General features: G+C 30.2%; 1 protein-coding gene across 1 annotated transcript in view; it reads right to left on the bottom strand.

The window, feature by feature from the left end:
* Nucleotides 1–23,978, bottom strand: part of LOC129921440 (protein singed wings 2) — a 267,225-nt gene that overhangs the window by 132,448 nt on the left and 110,799 nt on the right. Inside the window, exons 2-3 of the mRNA XM_056003266.1 lie at nucleotides 14,863–15,027; nucleotides 14,641–14,809 (exon numbers count right to left, since the gene is read on the bottom strand). Coding sequence (XP_055859241.1) covers nucleotides 14,641–14,809; nucleotides 14,863–15,027 — 334 coding nt within the window. The remainder of the gene's footprint in view (nucleotides 1–14,640; nucleotides 14,810–14,862; nucleotides 15,028–23,978) is intronic.

Below are 23,978 nucleotides of genomic sequence, written 5' to 3'. Positions count from 1 at the left end.
TTATCTTAAATTTAGCGGAATAACAAATACATATTTTAATGATACTCAATCCCCACAAAATACCAGAAATAATTCTTACAATGGGAACCACAGTTCTAGAAATCCAAATTATAATAAAAGAAATAATGATAATAGAAATAATAACAATCATAATAACAGAAATAATAATAATTATTCCCAAAACGAGACTTCGAGTTCGAATCCAAATAACCCGTTTCGAAATCACAACAATAATAACAGAAATAATAACAGAAGTAATAATAATTACTCCCAAAACGAAAATTCGAGTTCGAATTCCCAAAACGCATCTAGAAGTGGTCAAACTAGGCAGTCAAATGGATCGCAAAATGATTCAAGCATGCAATCTCGCCAATCTAATAATAATAATACTCCAATGGATATTGCTACAATAACGAATTCTGACCCTGTTCAAGACTCAGAAATGTTTCAAAATTTTCGGACAAGCCCCGAAAACAACTATCTTATATAGTAGTTAAAAATAAAATACGAAATTTAAAATTTATAATCGATAGCGGCGCAGAAAGAAGCATAATAAATCCTATGTTATGCAACCCCAAATGGAAACTAACTCCTACAAATAATTATCTTAGAGTCTTAGGTCGTGAAATTGAAGTTAATACTGGGTATAGCTTTCCCTTATTTAACGAGTTTAACGAACAAAATTATTTTGTTAACTTTTTGGAATACAAGTTCTATGAAAAATTCGACGGTATTATTGGAAACAATATTTTAATAGAACTGGAGGCGATAATTGATTACAAAAATCGATTACTACGCACACGTTCAGCTAAACTTCCATTTTTACTTGCGATATAGGTACTATATATCAAGTTATGCATTCGTACAAAAAAAAAAAGTTGAGATAACATTTTTCCATGACATTACGATGGTAGACAATGCCAAAAAAGTGGGTCCCGGAAGTCCGTCTGTCTGTCTGTCTGTCTGTCAGTCTGTCTGTCTGTCTGTCTGTATAAGGAGCTACAGCCTAAACGGATGGACCGATTAATGTCAAACTTGGTATGTAGCGTTATTTGGCGACTCTCCAGAGGGGTTTTTGGAATTAATTTTTTTGGACCAAAAATAACGGTACTTGTCATATACCGATTTTAGTAAAATTGAAATATCTCGAAAACGGCTCCAACGATTTTGTTTAAAAAATTCAAATGTTAGTTTTAAACTAAGGTCTATCTTTCAATGAAAAAATTTTTTTTTGAGAATCATTATTAACGGTACCTGCCGTAGAACCGTTTTTTTCAAATCCGATTATCTCCGAAACTGCTTATTCGATTTCAACGAAACTTTTTGTGAAGAAGCATTTATATAATTTAAATATAAGCCAAAAATAAAATTTTGAAAAAAATAATTTTTGGATTTTTAAAAAAATTTGAAAATTTTTTTTTGAAAAATCAAATTTTCGAAAACGGGACATTGAATTTTTTTGAAATTTGGTTTTTAGATGTTGATTAGTGATTTCTATAGAATGGCATACCAATTTTATTTTAAAACTTTTTTTCCAAAAAATTATTTATAAAAAATTAGTTTTTTAAAAAACGGCTCTAACGATTTTGAAAATTTTTTTTCTAAAAATGCATGTTAATATATCAATCAAAACTGCATACTTGTTTTGGAGGGCAATTTAATTTCAGATTTTATTTTATTTTTTTTTTAAACGAATTTTATTTTTTTTTCCAAATTTCTATATAAAAAGTCTTAAAAATTTAAGCAACTTTAACTCTAAGAGCAAGTTCGTGCGACCCAGTCGTGCATTTTATTTCTAAATGAGGAAGAGGAATGGTATGAAAATAGGGCATCTTCAAATACGGAAAACGTCATTGAAGTTTTTAGCAATGAATTTCATACAAATATTCCAATAGTAAACTTTGCCAAACATTTACATAAAAAAGACGTTGACAGTCTAAAATCAGTTTTACTTTCATTTAAAGATGTATTTTTCAAAGAAGGAGACAGCCTTTCTCTGACCAGCGAAATACAACATGAAATAGAAACAAAAAATAACATTCCAATTTATAGTAAATTATACCGCTATCCACAAGTGCATAGATCTGAAGTCGAAAAACAAATTAAAGACATGTTAAGACAAAAAATCATAAAACATAGTAACAGCCCATATAATTCTCCAATATGGATTGTGCCCAAAAAATTAGATAATTCCCAAGAACAAAAATGGCGAATCGTCATAGACTATCGTAAGCTTAATGAGCAAACGGTCGATGATCGATTTCCTATGCCAAACATTGAGGATCTATTTGATAAAATCGGAAAATGCACATATTTTTCTAGTATTGATTTAGCCAAAGGATTTCACCAAATTTAAGTCTTACCGAGAGATCGCCCTAAGACAGCTTTCTCTACCTCAAATGGCCACTACGAATTTATTCGCATGCAGTTTGGCCTGAAAAACGCGCCAGCAACTTTTCAGCGCTTAATGAATAACGTTCTTAAAGATTTTATCAATAAAATCTGTGTGGTCTACTTAGACGACATACTTATTTTTTCCACTAGCTTTGACGAACATTTACTGTCAATAAGGAAAATTATGGAACGATTACGAGAAGTAAATTTAAAAGTCCAAATTCATAAGTGTCATTTCGCTGAAGATTACACTAAATTTCTTGGACACACAATAATTAATGGTGGTATAAAACCCAATAATGATAAAGTAGAAGCCATTCAGAAAATGAAACTTCCCACAACTGTCAAAGAAATTAAACAATTTCTTGGTATTAGCGGATATTATCGCAAATTTATTAAGGACTATGCGAAAGTTGCATACCCCATAATAAAGTACTTAAAGAAAGACATGAAAATAAACAAATCTGACTCAGAATACATAAATGCTTTTAATAATTTAAAATTACTACTAACTAGTGATCCAATACTCAAAAGTCCGAACTTTGAGAAAACATTCACCATAACAACCGATGCATCGAATTATGCGATTGGTGCGGTACTTAGTCAAAGTAATCACCCGATAAGTTATGCTTCACGTACTTTAAATAAGCACGAAACAAAATACTCGACAATTGAGAAGGAACTTCTCGCAATTGTCTATGCAGTTAAGTATTTTAGAACATACATTTATGGTCGAAAATTTATCATATGTACAGATCACAAACTACTTGTCTGGCTTAATAACCTCAAAGAACCGAACATGAAACTCCAAAGGTAGAAAATTCAATTAAACGAGTATAATTTCACGATAGAATACATAAAGGGAAAAGAAAATCACGTCGCTGATGGTTTAAGTAGGTATACAAATTATGAAATAGAAGAAAAACCTTTATTGTCTAACATTTTCAATAACGATACGATTAATAATGAGTCAACAAATGACGAAGACATTAAGTCTACTGATGCCACTATTCACAGTGGAATAGAAGATGAAACCCAGTACATATATGTCACAGAAAAAGCCATCAACCTTTATAAAAATCAAATTTATTTAGAATTTGGAAATAAAGAAAGAATATTCAAAAAAATTATCAATAAGAAAATTCAAAACTATTAGTCCAGTAATTTTAGGTTTTATCTGCGGAAAAATTCCTACTGGGCTGAATTTTGGTATACAGCTTAATGACGGCTTTGTTATGAAGATGTGAAAAATCGACATTGATATCGTGTCCGCGTTAAGAGTTATAGGGGTCAAAAGGTCACAAAAACTGGTTTTTCACGATTTTCAGCAAAACGGTAAGTCTTATCAAAAAATTTTCAATGCAAGAATTGTAGACCAGATTATTATATATAAAAAGTGTCATGACAATTTTTTTCCTACGACCCACCGTTTCTTAGATATAACGATTCAAAAAGTTGAAGTTTAGTTGTAATCGTCATAATCCTATTCCTGAAAAAAAACTCCTAACTGAAATGTTCCTGAAATTTCATTATTTTTTTAGCTTGAATTTCGTTCCTCAACTGTTAAGAATATGGGGAAACCAAAAAAAAAAATGGAAATTTTCGCCATTTTTCCGATTGGGGCCCTTCTCCCGAAACCATTTCCCTGGGAATTTTTGTTTAGAATATGTCTGAAAATATACAGGGTGTGCAATAGAGAATGGACAACCCTAAAACGGCTTATAGCTACACTTATGATTGTTCTAAAAACAGATAGAAAAAAGTTCTATCGCAACCAGTTCATAAAATATGGACTTTTTTTCGTTCAGTGTATTTTAAATTTTATCATCTTATGTTTTCGTTCACTACAACCACGAATGAATGAATTTTATTTATTTCTTTTTTTTATAATTTTCTACAATAATTGGATGAGTACATAAACACTTTAAAAATTTCATAGCTATTGCACATTTTCGTAAAAAAAAATTTGAAATCTGTTTTTTGATGCAAAATGTAAAAAAAGTATTTTATGAAAAATTTTAAACACCTGTGGTATAAAATTAATCTATAGAAACCTAGGTGGCCAACTTTCTTAAAAATATTCTGGTATAAGGAGAATATTTTTAAGAAAGTTGGCCACCTAGGTTTCTATAGATTAATTTTATACCACAGGTGTTTAAAATTTTTCATAAAATACTTTTTTTACATTTTGCATCAAAAAACAGATTTCAAATTTTTTTTTACGAAAATGTGCAATAGCTATGAAATTTTTAAAGTGTTTATGTACTCATCCAATTATTGTAGAAAATTATAAAAAAAAGAAATAAATAAAATTCATTCATTCGTGGTTGTAGTGAACGAAAACATAAGATGATAAAATTTAAAATACACTGAACGAAAAAAAGTCCATATTTTATGAACTGGTTGCGATAGAACTTTTTTCTATCTGTTTTTAGAACAATCATAAGTGTAGCTATAAGCCGTTTTAGGGTTGTCCATTCTCTATTGCACACCCTGTATATTTTCAGACATATTCTAAACAAAAATTCCCAGGGAAATGGTTTCGGGAGAAGGGCCCCAATCGGAAAAATGGCGAAAATTTCCATTTTTTTTTTTTTTGTTTCCCCATATTCTTAACAGTTGAGGAACGAAATTTCAGGAACTTTTCAGTTAGGAGTTTTTTTTTTCAGGAATAGGATTATGACGATTACAACTAAACTTCAACTTTTTGAATCGTTATATCTAAGAAACGGTGGGTCTTAGGAAAAAAAGTGTCATGACACTTTTTATATATAATAATCTGGTCTACAATTCTTGCATTGAAAATTTTTTGATAAGACTTACCGTTTTGCTGAAAATCGTGAAAAACCAGTTTTTTGTGACCTTTTGACCCCTATAACTCTTAACGCGGACACGATATCAATGTCGATTTTTCACATCTCCATAACAAAGCCGTCATTAAGCTGTATACCAAAATTCAGCCCAGTAGGAATTTTTCCGCAGATTGGGCTTAAAAATGACTAAAATGACTGGGCTAATATTTTCATCGATGAAAATAGTAACTTACTTGAAATTATGAAAGGATTATTGATAGATAAAGGAATAATGTGCGTTTTTTGTGAAAACAATCAATTATATGTCAAATTTCAGGACAATTATGTCAAATTCTTTGCAAATAATCCAAACCTAAAAATTCTTAAATCCAGTATTAGGCTAATAGACGTAACAGATAAAGAACAAATTATCACCATTATAAAAAATGAACATTTAAGAAACAATCATCGAGGCATCCAAGAAGTCTTTAATGAATTAAAACAAACACACTATCACCCAAATCTTTTGAAAATGATTACACAATACATAAACAACTGTGAAATATGTATTTTAGCTAAACATGACCGACAACCGGTTAAGGTTCCATTCAGGTTAACTGAATCGGCAAATAATTTTAATGCAATAACGCATATAGATATATAAATATGCTACCATACATAAACTGACAGATAGAACATGGATTTCAATCTTGAAAGCTCTCAAAGAAAGAATTCAATTCCTAGGAAAAATGAAAAAATTAGTATACGACAACGAAATATGCATTCTTCATAACTCTGTAGAATTATTTTTAAGAAAAAATGAAATAGAATCACATGTTACCACAGCAGGAAATAAAACTGGTAACGCTGATATAGAAAGGTTACATGGTACATTAAATGAACATCTACCTACGCATAATGAGCTTAGACAGTAATAAAGATGATGACATCGACACAAAAATATTTAAAGCAATTACATTCTATAACAATACAATTCATACTACAACAAAATAACGTCCAATAGATTTTATAAATAAAAATTACGACAGAAAGGAAATTGAAGCCTTAGCTATAAGGTTAGAAGAAGAAAAAGTAGATAAAATAAACAAACTAAACAAGAATCGTACATCTGAGTACAAACTAAATGAAAATGTAGTATCTAATAGAAATATAGCAAAAAATAGTTCAAAATATAAAAGGCTAGGAAATTTTAAAAAGCAAGGTAATTACACAATTGACACAAGTAATAAACGTAACATTAGATACAACACTACTCAACAAAAAAGGAAATTCAAATACCAACAATAAAAAAAATAAAAACAAACAATTTATTTACAGATGTATTCACTTCTGATCCTACTTCAACTAACACAAATTTTGGGACAGTCCATAGAAATATCAAATATTAACAATGAAAACGGCTTTGTTATATTTAAGATGGATACCAAACTGATAGTGGATAACTACACGAAAATTCTCCACATAATAGACATAGAAGACTATGATAACGCAATGAACGTTATAACAGACAATTTAAATAAACTAAAGTTAGAACCAAATAGCGATGAATATCTCAGACTTGATAAAGAACTCGCTTTAGCAAAAAACGACTTAAACATTTTGATACCAAATGTCTACAAAGACAAAAAACGACAGAGACGTGGACTAATAAACGTTCTAGCAAAGATCATATAACTAGTAAAGATGTCGCACGTAGAACAAACTTCTGTGCTTGAAATTTTCTACCATCAGATTTTACCCATAGGTCCAAAACATCCAAGAATTAAATTGTTGAGAAACATTTTAAAGTTTTTCGATGACTGCGTAGAAAAGAGAGGGTTGATTTTTATAGATGAATTTATTTAATGGGAGGAAGCGAGATAGTAGTTAAATGTTGATACGAATAAGGAAAAGAAAAAAAAAAATACATTTGTCTGCGAGAATGTACCTATGAAATAATTTTTTTTTGTTAAATTATTCAGGGACTTATATTAACACATGATTCAAAATAATAATTTAAATAAGAATAATTTTAGATATATATATGACAAGAGTGTATGAGCAAAATTGTGGGAAAATGAATTTCAACCCTCAAATTGTCAATAGGTCCAAATCATTATAATCAGTGCCGGTTTAAGCACTACCGGCGCCCCTGGGCAAGATTGCAAGTGGCGCCTCTAAAAAAAAAATCATCTAAAAACAATTTTTTAAAATCACGAAAAAAAGCAATAGCAGATTATGTCTTACCTCTCATATACTTGTTAATGCATTTATTAAAAATGTGCAGTGTATTAACTTAAAAAGGTTAACTTTAAAAAAAAATTTATTATTCATGTCATTTAGGCTCAATTGACAAGACTACCTTTATCTTTGACTTTTTTGTTTAAACACATTTAAAGATTAGGTACAGTTGGTTTTATTTGAACAATATTTTTTCAAAAACTTTTTCAACTAGGTACATTAATGTCGTTTTCGATTGGAATCACTCAATGATTCATTCATTCTGAAATCCAATAAAAAACTTTGAATCGCTTCCACCCAATTCTAAAATTTAATATCTGTATTGGTGAAAAATCAAATATTTTGTTTTTGTTTTTTTACTAGGAGAATAAAAAACTTGCAGCACGCTTCTTAATGATTCCAGGCGCTTCCGGACTGCCAATCGAAAACAACATACCTTTATAAGTATAAGGTTTGTTCGTTGTGAGCTCTAGGGCACTCTGGGTCGCTCCGAATTCGTTGTCAATCTTTTTTTGTAGCTCCTTTTTCAACCAGAGTTATTTCCTCTGTGTTCGATGTTCGCTGATGAAACTAAAGCTCTGAGGTGTTCGATGTAAAATGAAAACCCGAGAAACTTTTCACAGTTAATTGAAATGACTTAGAGTGCCCTGGAGGGGGAGAGGGTTTTCTGGATTTTGGGCTTTCTGGATTTTTAATTTTGGGATTCTGTCCGTCTCCCTTCTCTTTCCTTATTCATTATTATAGGGGCACCTTTGCAAAAATTAAATTGGTAGGAGGAATATTAGGATTGCTTTAGTCTTTCAAAAGAAATTGGGGCGCCTTGTTCTTCAAAGATGAACGAAGATTTTGGACACCATTGTCCTTCCGGAAGCCAAATAAATTAATCCAAAATTGGGGGGCGACTTCATTCTTCAAAAAGTTTAGGACAAACAATACGAGCGCCGTTGAAAATGTAAAATAGAAACAAATTGGGGCGCCTTTGTGAATGTAAAAAAAAATAAAACATCGATTGGAAAGACTTCGTTATTTATATAACTTTTGTAAAAGTTCGGGGCGCCTGCGGCGCCCCTCAATTCTTGCGCCCCTGGGCGACGGCCAGAAAATAACAACAAGCCAAGAATGATCATTTTTATCACTTCCTACCTACCTACCTACCTACCACTTGTTTGAATTTCTTTTTCCAACCAAAATACAATGAACTACATTTTTCAAGGACGATTGCTGTCGCAAAGGAAAAAAATCCTACCTACATATTACGTGTGTACTTACACCTAAAAGCAATGCGCCTGTGCCTTTGCGATTATTCAAAAAGGAAACAAAAATATAGAAATAGAAAACCACCCTCCACCTAAAAAAATATCTAAATATCTAACTACCATCGAAAAAAAATTAAAACCAAAAAAAAAACTTATCAACCTTCTTCTGCTTACACTTATACCTACCTATTATAGGTATACGTGTATAATAATAGTAGGTATAATACCTACCCACCTCAAGCACACAGTCACTTGCAAAAGTTGTTTTTGCTTCTTTTTTTCATCAATCTTTAAAACTAGCCATCTCGTCTTCGCCCTGCTTGTGCGAAGCAATCCAGTTGTGAAAAAAATATATACCCGCACGGCAAAACGATCCTTTTTGTTTTCATTTGTTCCTATTCAACTTACATCTCGGTCTCTTTCCCACTCATGATAAGAACTTTTTTTTTAATGTTGCGAAGGATTTCTGCATTATAATGATTTGGACCTATTGACAATTTGAGGGTTGAAATTCATTTTCCCACAATTTTGCTCATACACTCTTGTCATATATATATCTAAAATTATTCTTATTTAAATTATTATTTTGAATCATGTGTTAATATAAGTTTCCTGAATAATTTAACAAAAAAAAATTATTTCATAGGTACATTCTCGCAGACAAATGTATTTTTTTTTCTTTTCCTTATTCGTATCAACATTTAACTACTATCTCGCTTCCTCCCATTAAATAAATTCATCTATAAAAATCAACCCTCTCTTTTCTACGCAGTCATCGAAAAACTTTAAAATGTTTCTCAACAATTTAATTCTTGGATACATGTTTTGGACCTATGGGTAAAATCTGATGGTAGAAAATTTCAAGCACAGAAGTTTGTTCTACGTGCGACATCTTTACTAGTTATATGATCTTTGATTGTATGTTGATTTAGCCCCGCTACCTCACAGCCAGGTCTGAAGTTTCATTTTCGACGGTAGTAGAAGAGCTATCTGACAAGTTTTCAACTTGCCTCAAATACCTACCTAAAAATTGGTGCAAGCTCTCCTACTATTAGAATAAAAATACAAACGAAAACAAGAATAAAATAAAACGTTTGATCATGTTTCGGCTACAATTGGCAAGGTCTACAGTGGTCTTCGACTTTTATGGTCCACGCAAAGTTCATTGCCTCCCAATACCAACATGTTACTTGTAAAGTCTTTATTATTGCCAATCTTGTTATACGGATGCGAGATATTTTGCTGTGTCGACTCTATTACTAAGAGGAAATTGAACGTTGTCTACAATAATCTGGCCAGATACATTTTCAAAAAACGCTTGTTCGATCATATATCAAACTTTTCAATGCAGATCATGGGCATTAGCTTTGACAACCTCATAAAGTTCAGAACTCTAATACTTTTTTATAATATAAAGCAGACTAAGCAACCTGACTATTTGTACAGCAGATTAGATTTTGCAAGTTCGCAAAGAACATCTACTTTTATTCTACCTCGTTTTTATTGTTCGCAATCGGAGCGCTCATTCTTCGTACACGCCGTCTCTTTATGGAACTCATTACCCCTTTCACTTAGGAGAAGTACAAACATGAGTAGTTTTAAAAATAACCTTTTCATTCACTTGGCCAGTGGTACATAAATATATCTTATTTATTTTTTTATTTAGCTCAAGCTTTTATCAATTCATAATGTATTTTTAAACATAATATTTAATTTTAATTTAAATTTAAATTCCAAAAAAATATATATTGAATTACTGTAAAGCATTCACTACCTATAAGATTCTTCTTAATGTGAAATCATTTTTCAATCAATAAATGTAAATGTAAAATGTAAAACAAAACAGCTGTCAAATTTGCGTCTTAAGGGCCCAACCCATAGAATCCGTTGCGTCCGTTGCGTCGAAGTTTTCAACTGACAGCTCGATAAAATACACACGTTCTTAAGGGAAGCGACCCATAAGCGACGGATCGGACGGAGGCCGACGTATTCGATGGAAGAAGTAGCCCAACTTTCTACTTTTTCATCCGTTGTATCCTTTGACATTGGTTGTCAACAATCAGTTCGATTTTCTGCTTCTGAGTGCTCACTGGGGAATTTCAGAACTAAGAACTGTTCTTTTCCCTTCCGATTTTATGAATTGTGAACTTTCATTGTTCATTTGTGAAGAAATTGAAATAAGAGTAACATTTAATGATATACAGGGTGTCCCGGGATGAGATAAGAAGACTTTGAGGGATGATTCTTGGGTATATTCTAAGAAAAAAATTGTTCTACAATAACTCTCTATCTGCAAAGTTGATACCCTTTAGCGATGATTTAAAAAACGTTTACTTTGGCATGCCTTTACTCATGTTAATGTTAATAACTCTGTTAATACTTATGATAAAAACTTCATTAATGTCTTGATTTTTAGAAGAAATGCTATCCTTTGCACCTTCATTTAAAAAATATTTGAATCTTTTTTAGTTGCTGCATTAATTTTAATGTCTGCATTAATTTTTAAATGGAATTATTTTTTTCTTACCCATGATAATTTTTGACTTTGGGCCGATTTTCTTCGTAAAATGTGTTATAAACATAGTGTTTTATAAATTTATTTTTATGAAGAAAACAATAATGAACAAAAATGTTGTTCACAAGTTTGCCAGAAAACTCATAGATTTTATGATATTTAGGAAAACCTGCACCAGGTAAAATCTCTAAAAAATGGTTTTGCTTTAGTCAAAAATGGGTACGAATTAAAAATTTATTTTTGTAGTTCAAGTTCATTTCTGTTTAAGACCTAGTAACAACAATTATTTAAAAAGTTCTTCTTGATTTTGTATGCTTGATAGAGCCCGTTTTTTGGATTTTATTGCTAAAATTAATTCATATGGAGGTTCTCCAATATGATTTACCAGATACAATCCAGGATATTGCACGGATTCAATTAGCTACTTCATATTACGAACAAGATGACCCTCCAGCCCACTAAGGACACGAGTTTTAAGATTGGCTGATGCAAATTACGGTTATCATTGGATGGGAAGAAATGGACCTGTTCAATGATTTGGAAGTTCTCCAAACTGCAAAATATTACCTTTTTTATGAATAGGAGTCAAAAGCGTTACTTATTTGATATCAATAGCACTTCTTGTGGAAGAAGAAGAATGTATTCTCTGAACCATCATTAAAAAAGGGACAATAGATACAATAAATTAATATTCCCAGTAAAATAAAAAAAACGGGCTCTTTTAAGCACACAAAATCAAGGAGCACACTTTAAATAATTGTTGTAAACAGAAATAAACTTAAACTTCAAAAATAAATGTTTATTTCGTACCCATTTTTGACTAAAGCAAAAACACAACCTGGTGCAGGTTGTCCCAAATATCATAAAATCTATAAGATTTTTGGCAAACTTGTGAACAACATTTTTGTTCATTATTGTTTTCTTCATAAAAATAAATTTATAAAACAATATATTTATAACACATTTATCGAAGAAAATCGGCCCCAAAGTCAAAAATTATCATGGGTAAGAAAAAAATAATTCCATTTAAAAATTAATATCTGAGCAACTAAAAAAGATTTTAATGTTTCTTTATTTTAATGTTTCAGAATAGCATTTCTTCTAAAAATCCAGGCATTAAAGAAATTATTATCATAAGTATTAACGGAGTTATTAACATTAACATGAGTAAAGGCATGCCAAAGTAAGCGTTTTCTTAAATCATCGCTAAAGGGTATCAACTTTGCAGATAGAGAGTTACTGTAGAACAATTTTTTTCTTGGAATATACACAAGAATCATCCCTTCTTATCTCATAATGGGACACCCTGTATATAATAATATATCAATTAAATATCTAAATTCTGTTGTAGAGTTCAATTTTACAATGCCAAAGTCATACCTAAAACTGATAACACTGGTCAACAAAATTTTACTTTTTTTTTGCCACAAGAACCAAAATATACTTTTCTAGTAGTTTTTGAGGTGCTGAATCCGAATCAGAAGTCTGTTTTCGAGGTTCTCTTTTTTTGTGGGGTAATTCATTATAAACAAATTTCTAACGGTTATTATAAAAACAGATATTCTTCTTTCAAAAACTGTTTAAATTTTCCCGATATCTCTGTTATTGCTCGAGATATCTTAAGTTTCAGTTAATAAGCCAAAGAGAAACTAAATTTAATCTAAAGTTTAAGTTACTGGTCACAGAATTTTTGCCACAAGAACCAAAATATACTTTTCTGAAGGTTTTTGAGTTGCTGAACTCAAATCCGCAATCGGAAAAATTCTATTAGCTTGCGTTCTTGAAATATAACCGTTATAAGAAAACTTTTTTTTTGCGTTTTATAACGGTAATATTTCAAGAACAAAGGTTAATAGAATTTTTCCGATTGTGGATTCGAGTTCAGCAACCCAAAAACCTTCAGAAAAGTATATTTTGATTCTTGTGGCAAAAAAAGTTTAATTTGGTTGGCCAGTGTTGTTTCTGATTCAAAGACCGCTACTTAAATTTTAAATATCTCGGGCAATAAAAGATATATCGGAGAGATTTAAACATTTTTTGAAGGAATAAAACTAGCTCTTATAGGCACCGTTACAAATTTATTCATAATGAATTACTCCACATAAAAACAAAACCTCGAAAACAGCTAAAATTACGTTTTTTGACCTTTTCTAACGGTAATATTTCAATAAACGAAGGCCAATAAAATTTTTCTGACTTCAGATTCGGATTCAGCACCCCAAAAACTACTAGAGGAGTATATTTTGGTTCTTGTGGCAAAAACCTTGTTGACCAGTGTAATCTATTATTAAAAATTGTTTTTAACTGAAGAGCAAGTACCTACATGAAATCTAGTCGCGCATTTGATTGTATTAAAAAAAAGAACGACGATAATAGTTAACAATTTTTTGCATCAGAACGTTATTAGTGCACAGTGCACGCACATAGATACAGCGAAGTGAGCTGTCAAAAAGCAATCCGTCCTACGACGTATTCTATGGGTCACCCCTTTCTGTCCCATCCGTCAACTTCAACGAACCGATTGACGGAACGGACGCAACGGATTCTATGGGTTGGGGCCTTTATAAAAATATGTAGAAGCACTCGACAGACCGAAACGAAAATCAAAAGGAGATTCGAAGATAATTTTTGCGTCTTCGTGTAGAAGCAGACTTGGGACTTGGGAACTAGCTTTCCACGTTATCTACCATTTAGAGCGGAACCCACAAAATGATATATATTTTTTTGATATGAAGTTCAATGTAGTTTTCATTAAAAAAAAAAACAAAAAAGACCTCGAAAAACATTTAGTTTACGAATTAATTTTATATGCATGGGTATCATAGTTATGACTATAAAATGTTAATAATATGTGTTTATATCTAAATCAATTTTATAATATATTAAAAAGTATAATAATTCCTGTGTATTTTGTCTTAAAAAAGTGTAGCAAATCGTAAGGAAATATCAATAAATACCTACTATAGTCAATTTTGGTTTAATTTTGTTCGAAATTGTTGCAAATAAAACAAAATTACATAAAGAAAATGGCACTCGAATTTCTAGGGCTGGGTCGGCTAGCTATCATTAGGTATATTTTTTACTACCACCGGGCTAAACTGGACAAAAAAAAAACGCCTCGGGGCTTAATCTAAAATCTTGGCAGTACTGTATATTGAATGTTCCGAAAACAGCAGACAGAACAAAAATTAAGAGTTGCTATATATTCGCTTTCGGGTTTTTCTTGTATTTTTCATGTACGATTTACAAAGAGATACAAAAATGTATGCTAGTTGCTAGCAAAACTAGTTAAATATATTTTGTACACCTATTAAAGGGATTAGTGCGTAGACAGATGATAGCAATCGTGTCATGAGTGTCACCTTCTACTTGTATTTATTCATTGGTCGATACCATAACAAGAAACTTTTTTTCTTACTTATTGCATTACAAAAAAAATTACCTGCAGAAAAGAAGAACTTGGAAAATTATTTATGATGTTTGTAAGGTTGCTGTATGATATATCTAGATGCCTTGCTTCGGGAAAATATTTCATTATAGCAATTGGATCAAATGTTGCAGTCTGCCATCCACAGAAGTAAAGATTCCTTATAGGACTTCTGGTATTGATGCTGAATATTATGAAAATGTTAGAACCTAATAATTTCTTCTGTAACTGTTATACATTGCCAGGTAAGAAGTATTTCCAATGCCGGTACATTTAAGATCTACACCACCATTTACAACGCAGTTTTGTTGTGTGTTTTGTTTATTATAGGTTGTGTTCCAGTCCTTACTGAATTCTGTTGCATGAACTTGAGTAAGCTCTGTTAAATATGTATTTGAGAATCTAGAAAAAAAAAATCAATGTTATCAATTCGAAATCAATAAATAACGTGTACAAAAACTCAACTTTTGAATACATTGAATAATCGTATATCAATACTAGGGCGTTCGTTATTTAGATTTTTTTCGAAAATCAAGTTCCTAAGTGGAAAAACTGTTTCTAAATAATAAAACAAAAATCCCCTAATTTTTTCAGATTTTTATTTTGACGCTAGATGGCGCCCCAAGAGGGTTAAAGTTTTTTCTTAATTGAAAATGGTAAATGTTGGCTTATACTACAGCCATTTTTTTAATTATGGCCTAAAGGTAATTTTTTTTGATGAGGATCTTGTCTACATTAAATACCGTTTTCAAAAAGGTATAAACCATTTTTCTAGGACAAGGGGTTTAGTCAGGACATACATGTCGTTTTTGGGTTTTATTTTATTTTTCATGCTTCTCATATGCTTGTTTAAATAAAACATGCTTGCTTTAATAAACCCAAAAAAGGCATGTATGCCCTAACTAAACCCTTTGTCCTAGTAAAATGGTTTATACCTTTTTGAAAATGGTGTTTAATGTAGACAAAAAAATTTACCTTAAGGCCATAATTAAAAAAATGGCTGTATAAGCCAACATTTACCTTTTTCAATTAAGAAAAAACTTTAACCCTCTTGGGGCGCCATCTAGAGTCAAAATAAAAATCTGAAAAAATTGGGGGATTTTTTTTATTATTTAGAAACAGTTTTTCCACTTAGGAACTTGATTCAAAAATAACGAACGCCCTAATCAATATGTTAAAACAGCCAATCAATTAATTCTTAGTATTATTCAAAAACAACTAGAATTCAGTATTTGCAAAAGTGTTTTTAGTACCTAATGTTCTTTTAAGTTACATGAGAGAGAGTTGTTTTTCATTTTTTTTTTTAATTTCCAGGCCAGCCATGAAAAGAAACAATTAAAAGAGAGAGTTTGTGATGCTTGTTGCGGCTTATAATAATAAAAGACCACTCTGAAACTAATCATTTTCAATTTAAATTATTTTGTTTTTAGTTTTGTTTTACTTTTATTTGCTGTCAATTTTTATTATTATTAAAAAACTTTTCATAGAGCAAAAATCTCTTTAGGAATAAATAATGAATTTGAATCGTTTTCAGCAAAACGGTAAATTTTATCAAAAAATTTTCAATGCAAAAATTGTAGACCAGATTATTATCTATAAAAACTGTTATGACACTTTTTTTTCCTAACACCCACCGTTTCTTAGGTATAACGATTCAAAAAGTTGAAGTTGAGTTGTAATCGTCATAATCAGGTTATTCTGAAAAAAAAACTCCCAACTGAAAAGTTTTTGAAAATTCATTATTTTTTTAGCTTGAATCTCGTTCTTCAATGGTTAAGAAAAGCAGAAAAAATGGAAATTTTCAACAATTTTCCGATTGGGACCTTTCTCCCCAAACCATTTCCCTGGGAATTTTTGTTTAGAATAGGTCTGAATATATACAGGGTGCCCGATAGAGAATGTACATGTACAACCCTTAAACGGCTGATAGCTACATTTATGACTGTTCTAAAAACAGATAGAAAAAAGTTCTATAGCAACCAGTTCATAAAATATTGGCATGTATTGCAAAATTTTGAGAATGGATTGCTTTGAACAAGAAACCTATTTCGAAGTTTGAAGGTATTAAAGATTTTTTTGTTTATTCATTAGAAAAAAAAAGAGAATCAATGAACAATCATGAATGTGATTTTATAGATGATGAATTTTTAGTTCAACATAACGATAACAGAAACAAAAAGACAAATTCAAAGCGACAAGGTTTTAAATACCGCACGCGCTGGGGTCCATTTACACCATTTACACTTGCGGTGTCTAGTCATATCGGCACTTAAATTAAAGTTTTTTTTAAGAGCGGGGCTGCTTATTACAAGCAGTTTCAAAATGTAAAAATAAATATGTATCTGTATAGGAGCATGCAGAAGCATTCCACCATATAGAAAAAAAAGTAAAAATAAAGTATTAAATAAGGACAAAATAAAAAAAAATTAATAAATTAAAAAAAAGTGTCGAAAAAAAATAAAATGAAAAAGCACGCTTAAACACTTGTTAAAAATATGTTGATGAAAGCGGACGAAACTTAAGGTTTGTGATTGCTAAAAAAGTGGATGCAGTTTTAATATAAATACGGGTTCTCTCGTGATAAGGGTTATTGATTTTAACGATGTATTACATACTAAGGGGTTTGTAGGAAACCTATCATTTATTTTTTTTTTTTGTCTTAGATGTGGATAGTTACTAGAACTAGAACATCGCTGGTCATTGTTAGTGTTCTATGTGTGCTGTGTATGTATTAGACTGGGCCAAAAAAATAAAATATTTTTTTTTTTGAAAGTTACTTCGAAAATCTTGTTCAGGATGATGAAAAAAAAATTTGGTGAACATTTGAGCCGTTAAAAATAATTTTAAGAGGTCTATCATCGGTGTTTTTTATTTTTATACATGATATGATGTGTTAAAACAGAACTGCTAGACGATCAAAGTAAAAAAAACTTCTGTTCATTTTTTCTTATATAAAATTAAATTTCCTATAAAAAAGATCTGATTGAAAATTTTCGTCAGACGAGCCGTATTCGAGTAATTAAGCTTTTTAAATCGAAGTGTTTTTTCAATTTGACTGTTTCACTTTGGAATTTTGTGATGAGCAAATAAGTGAATAGAAAAATAAAACCACGACAGATTCTTATAGGAAATTTAATTCTCTACAAAAAAGGTCTCGTAGTAATTTTCCCTAAATTGAGTTCTGAAGAAGTTATTCACGATCGTGAATAACTTCCACGAAAAGTTCCGCTGTTAACAAAGAAATATTTTAAAATACTTAAATTTTCGACCCTCCATGTTTAACTGTTTCCGTCGTATACTTTGGAACATATTCCGTATTGGGTGGACGTCGGACGTATTGTGGAGATCCAGTACCACCAAAGGGGACAAATATGCTCTCATCAGTAAACAATATGTTACGCCATTACTTTGCTGGCCAGTTTATGTGGTCTTTTACAAACTGGATACGCTTTTTAACATGTTTCGCTGAACTTTTCGTGGACTTCAAGCGTACAAATTAGTGTCTAACATTCGCCTCCGAATGTTCACTGCACTGCAATCCAGGCTTAAAGCCTTCTGGATGTGAAACAACGATACAGAAGGTTCAACTTTGCTCGTCTGGACAATACTCCTGTCATCTACGGCGGTCTTTTTTCTTTTTCTACCGCGCTTTTCGGGTCTTTCGTTGACTTTATTGCATTGGCTACCATTATAGGGGAGCATCCTAATATAAACTTGAATTTCCAAGTAGGTTCCCTTCTTCAAGCAGCTTTCGTATAATTTTCCGTTATCCGAACTGCAGTGTTTTGCTCTTCGAACTTTAAATAGATTAAAACCGAAACAAATCGTTTTTTGTTGAAAAATTATACAAATTATATGAGTACTTACTTTTAAACCAAAAATAAATATTCTAAGTTATAAACCGATTTTAAATTCTTAAAAAATAACTTTAACTACTATTATTTTGAACAGGTCAAATTCGAAAGAATAACCAAAAATCATTTAAAAATTATTTGGCACCTTCTTTTTCACTTTAAAATTACGATACATTTATTAGTAATTGACCGTTACAAACTTTGACATCAAAGAAATTAAATTTTTAACCATAGAAGCACCGTAAATATAATAAATGTTATTTTGTTGCAGGCACTACTATTATTTTGAACACAGCTGTATATCCGAGTCAAAGACAAAATAAGTTTTTTTTTTACAAGTTTTTTTTTTAATTTCAAGTTTAAAAAAAAAAGTTTAATTTAAAGTTTTTTTTTCAAGTTTTTTTAATACAAAAAATTGTTATCTATAAAAAAAAACAATACCTACTTTTGTGCCCAAAACCCAATTATTTTAAAAGGTGAGATTTTTTTCAATTGAGTTGGCTTTACCTTTTACCCTAATACTTGCCCTCGTGATTTTTGTTTTCTACCAGGTGCTCCAGGTGGAGAAAATTCTAATTGTTTTAATTAACACCTACATACATTAATTTTGTGTTTTATTAAACATTGCTGCTTAAAATTAAAGGTGAGACATTTTTCGTTTGCTCGCTCTACGTACCTAGATAAAAGTCTAAAAGTGCTCTTTTTGCTAAGCCGCACAATATCGCCCAAGTGCAGAAAAAAAAAAACTATTTGACTCGCGGCCTGAGCAAACAAAAAAAATCACCCCCCCCCCCCCAAATCTCCTCTTGGCACCTTTATTTGAATGTGTAAAAAACAAAAACAACAACACACACTTAACTCAACAACCAAAATCATCCATACCTTCATCCTCGAAACAAACATTCAGGAAAACATCTGAAATTTCATGTAAAATAGCACCTAAAACATAAATAAGCCAGATCCAGAAAAAAAACATACAAAATCATCTTCTGCCTGAATCTTCATCTCATCACGTTTCAAAAATAAAATCATAAAAAAAACCTATAAAAGCTAAGTACCTGCAAATCTTTCTTTCAAGTAAAAAAAAAAATAGCAAAAATAAAAGTTTTAATATTAATAAATCTTAAATTATTGCATATCTACCATTTTACCTTGTACATTCAATTCGTTCAAATTTCTTTTTTCTATTTTACCCTATTTTAGTCTAGCTTTAAAATAAACAATCAAAATCATAAAAAAACAACAACAAAAACTCAATCCTGCGATGATGTGCACATTATCAGGAGGAAATGACCAAATGTGAATTATAAAAAAACGAACAACAAAAATACACCACTGTAATACATACAAATATGCAAAATTGCAGAACATAATTTTTGGGGTAAGTGTGAATATTAGTTTATTGATTGAAAATTTGAACGAACGAATTTAATTTAAATAATATTTTATTGTTACACATTTAAACATAAAAGATACAAAATATTTTAAGAGTGAAAACAAGAAAGATACGAAAGATAAGAATAATAAGATTAAAGAGAAAGATAGAAAAAAAATATAGAAAAAAAAAGAAAGAAACAAAAGTAAACTGAAACTTTCTAATTGTAAATTTTTTTTTGTTGACATTACTAAGCAAGGTGTCGTTGTGATTTTTTTCTATTAATTTTTTTTTGTGATGATTAATGAATTAATATTAATTTGAAATTTAATTATAAATATTTTATAATCAAATTATATTTTTTATATAAAAATTTTATACATTCATACATTTTTCTTTATTATCATTTTGGCTATTTGTCGAAACATTTCGTATTAGGTTCTATTGATTTTTTTTTAAATTTTAATAAAATTTGTTGTACACTTCAATGAAGAAAAAAAAACATTTTTAATCTTTACTGAGGTTACATATGGATGGTTTAATTTTATTCTGCATGAATTTAGTCATTTTGTTTTTTTGGTTGTGAATTTGATAAAATGACTTTTTGCTATAATTTTTTTTATTTTGAGTTTCTGAAGTTGAAACCATGATTATGGTTTAGGTTTTTTTTTCAGGTGGATGTGGCTCTCACAAGAGTGAGCTATAAGGCGATAATGAAGACGACAAAATGAGAACTTAGTTTATTTTTTTTTTCATTTTGTTCTTTTGGGGTTGCTACAAATATTGAGGCCGTGGTAACTAGGTTGGTCGCATGGACCTGCTCACAGAGTAGGAGTGTGTGACACTATAAAGTGGGATAGTCCTCTGAGGGCAAGACATCTGGCTCTCCTCACTTTCACAAGGAAACAAAATATTTTCAGGTTGTAAAAATAATAAAATAATAATGGACGAATCAGCTTCGCGATATTTTTCGTACAATTTTGAACGGCATGAAAACGTAACGCCCGTCCAGTTCCCTGGCTACAAGAATCCCTCCCACCGACGAGCTAACCTTTGGCCATGCAAGCATGCCGCGCGGTTAGGGAACAGGACACCCATCCACTTTTGCTTCCATGTAGGTTTTAGAGTCCCTGTAAGCTCTGAACCCTTCTGGTAGTGTATGGAGTGGGTGGTTTTCGGGGTTGAAGTTTTTCTTAAATTTTCATCTCGAACTCGACAACATCTCGAGAGTACGTTACAGGTGGCGCCCAACGTGGGGCCGATTTTGTCTTGTTTTTGAAAAACTTTAAAAAAAAAATTTATAATTTTTTTTTTGATTTTAGAGAGGAGTCGCACAGTGTGGTAATTCGCCAATCTGACTGGACAAAATAGAAAAAAAAAGTTAACCCACATAATTTTAAATCATAAGTTGAGCTTCTCAATACAATGGGTAAGTGTAATTCATGTTTGGTTTTTTTGTTTTCATCTCGGATTAGCGTGATGGAGATAATACAAAGTATTCTATTTTTCGCTTGAGTTTGGTTGACGATTAAAAACGCTGTGGCAGTTTTATTGTTGTAATTGTTTTTTTTAATTGTTAATCTACATTTGGAGGTAAAGTATTATAATTTTTATTTATTAATTACCATTGCCATTACCATTACTATTTAAAAAAAAAATAAATTCTGTAAGAAGGCTAGGAAATGCAAAAAAAAATATCTTTGTTTTTCAAATAGAGGTAAAGTTAATTTTTCCGCATTTTTCCGGTCTGAAATTAATTAATTAATGTGTTGTGGAGTGTTGTCATTAAGATTAGCTATTTACATGTCTCGCGTTTTTGCGACCGCCATACAACTTTTTTCACTTTTCAAAATGAAGTCAAGATTTTCAAAAAAACAAATTTTCGAAAAATGTGTCAAAACTGACAAATAAGATCGAAAAGACAGTTTTTTTGATCTTTTAATGAGCAGGTATCATCTTTGGAACATTTTTGACAATAAAGAAAAATTAAAAACATATGTAAAAGTTTTGTGCTTCAAGTTAAGCGAAAAAAAGACAAAAAAGGTGGAAGACACATTGGACCGCTCTTTAAACATGAATTTCATTTTGCTTGACCAATATTATGTGATAACTAAATAAACAAAAACAGTAGATAGTGAAACAAAAGTAGAAAAGAATTTTTAAAAACTAAAAAAACGGGGAAAATATAACAAACGGAAGGTGAAAAGTCTCCTAAGTGCACCTATCCATTAGAAAATAGTTAAAATCAGTAGAATCGCTCTCCGCAAAATTGAAAAGGCATATTCCAATAATACCGGAAAGGATTTATCGAAATGTATAAAAGATTAAGTTCTGATCCTCTGGAACCACTAAACCACTGGAATTTTCAACTAATGAGGCATTATCATTGATGTATGATGCTTTTCTGTCGGAACATCTTAAACAAGTTCAATGCAAAAAGCAAGCAAGTGTAAAAGGCATGAAATAGGGTCACGAAGAAATTTAGAGAATTATTAGCTTGAAAAACATCGAAGGTAATATAAACACAGCTGTTTTTAATAGGCCCTTATGTTTCAAGTTTGCATCGCAGAAAAAGGAGTTACTTTTTTAAATTAAGATATTTTTAAAGGTGATGCCATTTTTTATGATTGTGAAGCATATTTAAATAAAATCATTGCTAAAATTTTAATTTAAAGCATGATATTGAGAAAATAAATCATGTATGTCACCTGTCAAAAACGTGTGTAAGAGTTCTATTTCTTAATAAAAACTTATTATTCTGCCTCTCTTTTTTAGTGAATAGCAATAGAGTTTTTATTTATTGAGATTTTTCAAGCGTTTTTTAAAATAATTAAGTTCCAATCATAGAATATGTTTACGGAAACATAAATTCAAATACTAAAAATTGCATTTTCTTCATCACTATTTTGACCCACTTTTTGCAGAAATTATAGAGTTCTTTTTAAAAAATCTTTCTTTTTTATAGAATTTTATCTATTCACATTCATTTGTTTAAAACTGTTTAGAAAAAAAGTCGATTTAACGCGAGTTATTAATTTTGTCCAGCTAGATTCGTGATTGGCCACACTGTGCGTCGGTTCAATGCAGGTTGTTAGTGCTATTATTTTACATGTAATTCTTATTTTTTTTTCGTTTCATTTTTTTTCTCAATATTAAATTTTTTTAATTATTTTAATTATTTTTTGTTAATGGCATCTTAAAAAAATAAATTCAAGAACTTGAATTTGGTGAGATCCTCGATTAGTCTGCAGCAATTTTAATTTTCCAATTTTAATAAAAAAAAGCACTACAATTTTCAAACTGTCCATGTCTTCTCAAAATTAGAATTCGAAGAAACTGTTTACTTGTGAGTGAGTATATAACAATCGTCTTCGTCGCTTAGCTCGGGTGTATTCTCAACGTAGAGTCACATCCACCTACATCATGAATATTCAGTACAAAATACATTATTTATTTTGTTTTGTTTCAACTAAGATTTTTAGTTGAAAGTACCATTTTGAAAATATTTCAAAATCAATTATTATTTTTTTTTTAACTTTACATTTTTCTTTAGGTTGTTAAAAATAATCCTTTTTTTGATATTTTGATAATTTTTTTTTGACATTTTTTTTTTATAATTTTTCTATTGATTTCATTTTTGGTTTTAGATTTTTCATTAAAATTTTTTTTGTTTCGGTAAAAATCGTTTTCCTTTTTGATTGATTTTTTTTAATTTCGAATCGTTTTGAAAATCGTAAAAAAAAGAACAATATTTTGAAACTATTTTTGATTTTTTTTATTCTTCTTTTTCATTTATTTTGTTTCTGAATTTATTTTTTTTTGATTTTTTTTTTGGCTTTCTTATTTTTAATTTTTTTTAGTTTCATTTTTTTTTGTACGTATTATTAATATTCGATTTATTTTTTTTTTTTTTTCAATTTAATTATCTTTACTTAATTACAATTTTTTTTAAATTGTTTTAAAAATATTGTGCTTTTTTCGGTTTATACATTTTTTTTTCTTTCCAATTATTTTTTGAAAATTTTTTTTGATTTCGATTAATTTTTTTTTCTTATTTTGTTATTATTTTGATTTTTGTTATTACCTTTTTATTTATTTTAAATTTGATTAAAGCTTTGATTTGT

Source organism: Episyrphus balteatus, chromosome 1 (assembly GCF_945859705.1).
Source record: "Episyrphus balteatus chromosome 1, idEpiBalt1.1, whole genome shotgun sequence".
In the NCBI taxonomy this organism is placed as follows: domain Eukaryota; kingdom Metazoa; phylum Arthropoda; class Insecta; order Diptera; family Syrphidae; genus Episyrphus; species Episyrphus balteatus.
The sequence above is the reverse complement of the archived record's forward strand: the minus strand, read 5'-3'. Positions and strand labels throughout refer to the sequence as shown.